This window comes from Triticum dicoccoides, chromosome 2B (assembly GCF_002162155.2).
Source record: "Triticum dicoccoides isolate Atlit2015 ecotype Zavitan chromosome 2B, WEW_v2.0, whole genome shotgun sequence".
Lineage (NCBI taxonomy): Eukaryota > Viridiplantae > Streptophyta > Magnoliopsida > Poales > Poaceae > Triticum > Triticum dicoccoides.
In genome coordinates, this window is record NC_041383.1 from 786,340,857 (window position 1) to 786,344,607 (window position 3,751).

The 3,751-nt window shown below is 46.3% G+C and overlaps 1 protein-coding gene across 1 annotated transcript; it reads right to left on the reverse strand.

Moving 5' to 3' along the window:
- Positions 1-554: 554 nt before the first annotated feature.
- Positions 555-2,124, reverse strand: LOC119366311. Its single transcript, XM_037632023.1, has 3 exons — positions 2,009-2,124; positions 1,421-1,517; positions 555-834 (listed from the first exon to the last, which is right to left on the reverse strand). Exons 1-3 carry the CDS (start codon positions 2,087-2,089, stop codon positions 707-709), a joined length of 306 nt encoding a protein of 101 aa, XP_037487920.1. The 5' UTR covers positions 2,090-2,124; the 3' UTR covers positions 555-706.
- Positions 2,125-3,751: the final 1,627 nt, after the last annotated feature.

The following is a 3,751-nucleotide window of genomic DNA, read 5'->3' on the forward strand; positions in this document are numbered from 1 at the left end:
CAGACCGCAGAGCGGCTGTCCGGCGAGCGAGCACTACAAGAAATATGCTATCTTGTGACCTCCACTATTGGTCACTGAAAGTTCATAGTTTTTCATTTGCGACCTTTTTGTGACCAAAAACAGAAGGTCAAAAGCTGAGGGTCGTTAACTGACTATAGCGACCTTCTGTGTGATATGTAAAAGGTAGTTGGTTCTTTGACCAAATTTTTGGTTACTAGCAACCTCCCCAGGCCACGTAGGCATCCAGCGTGGCAAGCTGATGTGGCACAAGATTCAGCCCGGTCCAATTGAGTGTTTTACATGGGCCTAGCCCATTAATTCAGCCTTTTATATATGTTTTTTCCTGTCAATTTACGCTAGCTACATGGGCCAAGCCCAGCAATTCGGCCTTTTTAGTTTCTAAGATAGAACTTTACGGTCCATTTCTTTTTGGGCCTCGGCCTTTTAAAAGTTGACTTCTTTTTTGGGCCTCAGCCTTTTTGCATGCTATTCACGTTTTGGGCCTTGGCCTCTACCAATAAGTAAGTCCAACTCATCAACTTTTATTTCTCACATTTTCACAGTACAAAGAAACAGAACTATTTCATGACAAATATTTCAAATGAAACAAAACTATATACTTGAAATGACCATACCAGTACAACCAGACCAGTACAAAATACAACCAGACCAATAAGTGTAGCCTATTACAATCTTTACATACTGTTCATACAACCAGACCAGTACAAAATACAATGAAACTAGCTATGAAGTACAACCAGAACACAAGGCATATTGATAGATAACCACCACGCTTCATCGTCTTCCTCTTCCAAATTCCAAGAAACAAATCACCTAGCATTAGAAGGATCACGCATCAGAAGCATATAAAATCTAATGTTCACTCAGTAGAAACAAGGTGAAAAACTAATGTTCCAGGAAGGTAGTTTTATATAATAAAAACAAACTAGGCACCTGCATAATCACATGGCGGTAGTTTGAGATAATAAAAACTAATGTTCCACGCATAGTCTTAGCGCTCCAACAAAGAATCAACTAAAATTACTTTCAAGCAAATAGGTTGTACATCGATCAGGTTGTAAAGGACAAAAAATGGATACATGCAAGCAGGTTTTTAATCGACAAAAAATATAGAACAGTCTACATCTACAAGTAGATGCAAGCTGGATTTGATCAAGACTTATAGACGGGTAAAAAAGTTGCATGTTTCAGAGCCAGGACAGCAATCCAATTTTTATTAGGAAAGAAAACATGTCTGTTAGCAGCAGGCTCTCTTCGATTGTTCAACTCAATTGGGTGGTTTTGATCAAATATTATCGATGCAACACTTGGCATCACTAAACTACAAGTCCAAAGCATCATAAGCACTAGACATAAATCACCATGGCTGGAGCAGAAAAAGAGAGGAGCGGTTGCTTACCAGCTATGCTATGCTGGAGCAGAAAAAGAGTTACTGGAGTGGGGGGCCTGCGAGTGGAAGAAGAATCATCGCATGGTGGCGTGTCTCTGTCTTGCAGCTGCGCGTGTTAGAAAGTGCACCCATCAGGAACCAAGCATATACATGACATGCCGAAAGAATAAATACCATGGCAACAATGAAATTAAACACCAACTGCCAACAGTATTACTGCTGTCAGACTTGTTTGGATCATCACAAACCAACTAGTATAGCAGTTGGCACACGAAAGTAGCAGCAGTACATGCACCTTCCAGGTTCACATTGCACTTTCTTTTCAGGTTTGCAACAAAAGGAAGAAAGAAAGAAACAACATTCTCAGACGCACTAAGACACGAACTTGACAGCATAATATTCCCTTACACTTCTCAAACATAACCACTACCTGGAGCATCAATAAACACAAGCTAGCCTTTGAGAATATCAACATTTGCAGCAACAACTGAAATGCTAGCCCTTTCAAAATGCCACAGAACCTCACCATTTACAATCACTAACAAGCTAGTGGCAAATAATCAGAGGGTCATGCAGTAGAAATGTACAGTGAGTTACCTGAGCAGAGAGCCGGTGGCAGCGGCCAAGCGTGAACGAAGCGGGAAGTGATGTCTTCGCGCGGTGGCTCAACCAGCTCATAGACCTCGCAACCCACGACCTTGCGGGCACACACGTCGACGCCGATCCGGTGCTCATCCTGGAAGAAGCAGACCCTGTTAGGTTGGTGAGATGGATGAGCTGTTGGCAGCTCACACAGGACGATGACAAGAACCTACTGACCGTGAAGGCAAGAAGGTCAGAGAAGGAGCCCAGCAGAGCAACAATCGAATGAAGCAGGACATCTGGTAGGTCTGCCCAACCTTGATGTCCAGACATGGCGAGGACGCAACACACAACAGCCCTTTCTTGCGTTCTGCAGGTTGCAGCTTCCCTTGAGGAGTGAATATATATGGTATATCTTCCCTCATGACCCTACAGAGACAGCAGCAGAAGACATGAACAAATAACTCTGAGCAAAATATGATGACACAAGAATCATGACAGTGCTGAAAAGATCAATACTTCTACATAGAACATAAAATCAATGAAATTGTCACGAAGTATCATTCTTAAAACAACTAAAACTAATATTAAAAAAAATTAAGAGTGCTCAATCATGCGCACAACACTTTTAACAGTGCTCAATCACGCATTAGTTGTACAAATTAAGAGTGCTCAACCACGCATTCAGTGCAAATATCAATGATATCTGTACAACACGCATTAAACAGAGCAGCAAAAAACAAAGTCCGGTCTTATTTCACCATCACAGAATTTTCAGTAGAGCCAGCGGCTGCTTCCAGCCATGCTTTTCACCGGTGTCCAAATCAACCGAGGTTTAGACTAATCGCCAGGCGATAATGGCACTACGTATGACTGTACTGTCAGCAACAGTATACCAAAACAGAGGAGAAGACGCATTGACCAGACTACTTGTACTGTCAATTGGTAATTAACTAACCAAACCATGCTACCTGCTGCCCGTAGCAGCCCCATCTAGCCATCGTGATCAATCTGTTAGTAGTGGGCTAGCTCTCTCACGCCAAGCAGCATGCATCAACGATTTAATGGGCACATCAGCCCAGCAAAATCAGACCAGACCAATCAGCGGTATAGGATCGGGAGGGGGAGGGAGGCAGGGTCGGCAGCGCACCTATGAGGTCTTGACGAAGAACTGCATCTTCCTGCTGCTCGTGCGTGCGGGAGGGAGTCAAGATGGTCGCGTGACAACGACGGAGCAGGAGCGGAAGCACGAAAACGACGGGTGGGTGCCTGCGGCTCGGATCCGAAGCCGGACCTCCATCGAGGTTGCGGCTCACCAGGGCGACGACATCGACAAGGCCGCCGGGTTGTGGGTCGGAGCGGAGGACCTCAGGCGTCCATAGCGGCCTCCTTGCACAGAGAAGTACAAAGGGGACTGAGACTTGAGAAAAAAAAAGGGAGACACAAACAGAGGGAGGAAGAAGAGCGGGGGAACACGTCGACCTGTGGGACTTCGGTCGACGGCGGAGCTGCTCCGGCGAGGCGCGAGGCCGAGGCAGCGGAGACCGAGGCTAGATCGCGTTGGATCTCCCTCCCTTGGGTTCTTCTCTCCCTTCTGGTGAGGGGAGGGGAGGGGCGAGAGGAGGAGGGTGTGGGGGAGGCCATGGACGGCAGCGAGCTCCGCATCGAGGGGACGGGGGAGTTCTGCATCGAGGTGGAGAGGGGAGATGTGGTGGAGGTGGGTGGCGGCGAGGGATCTGGATCAGGGAGGGCGACAGG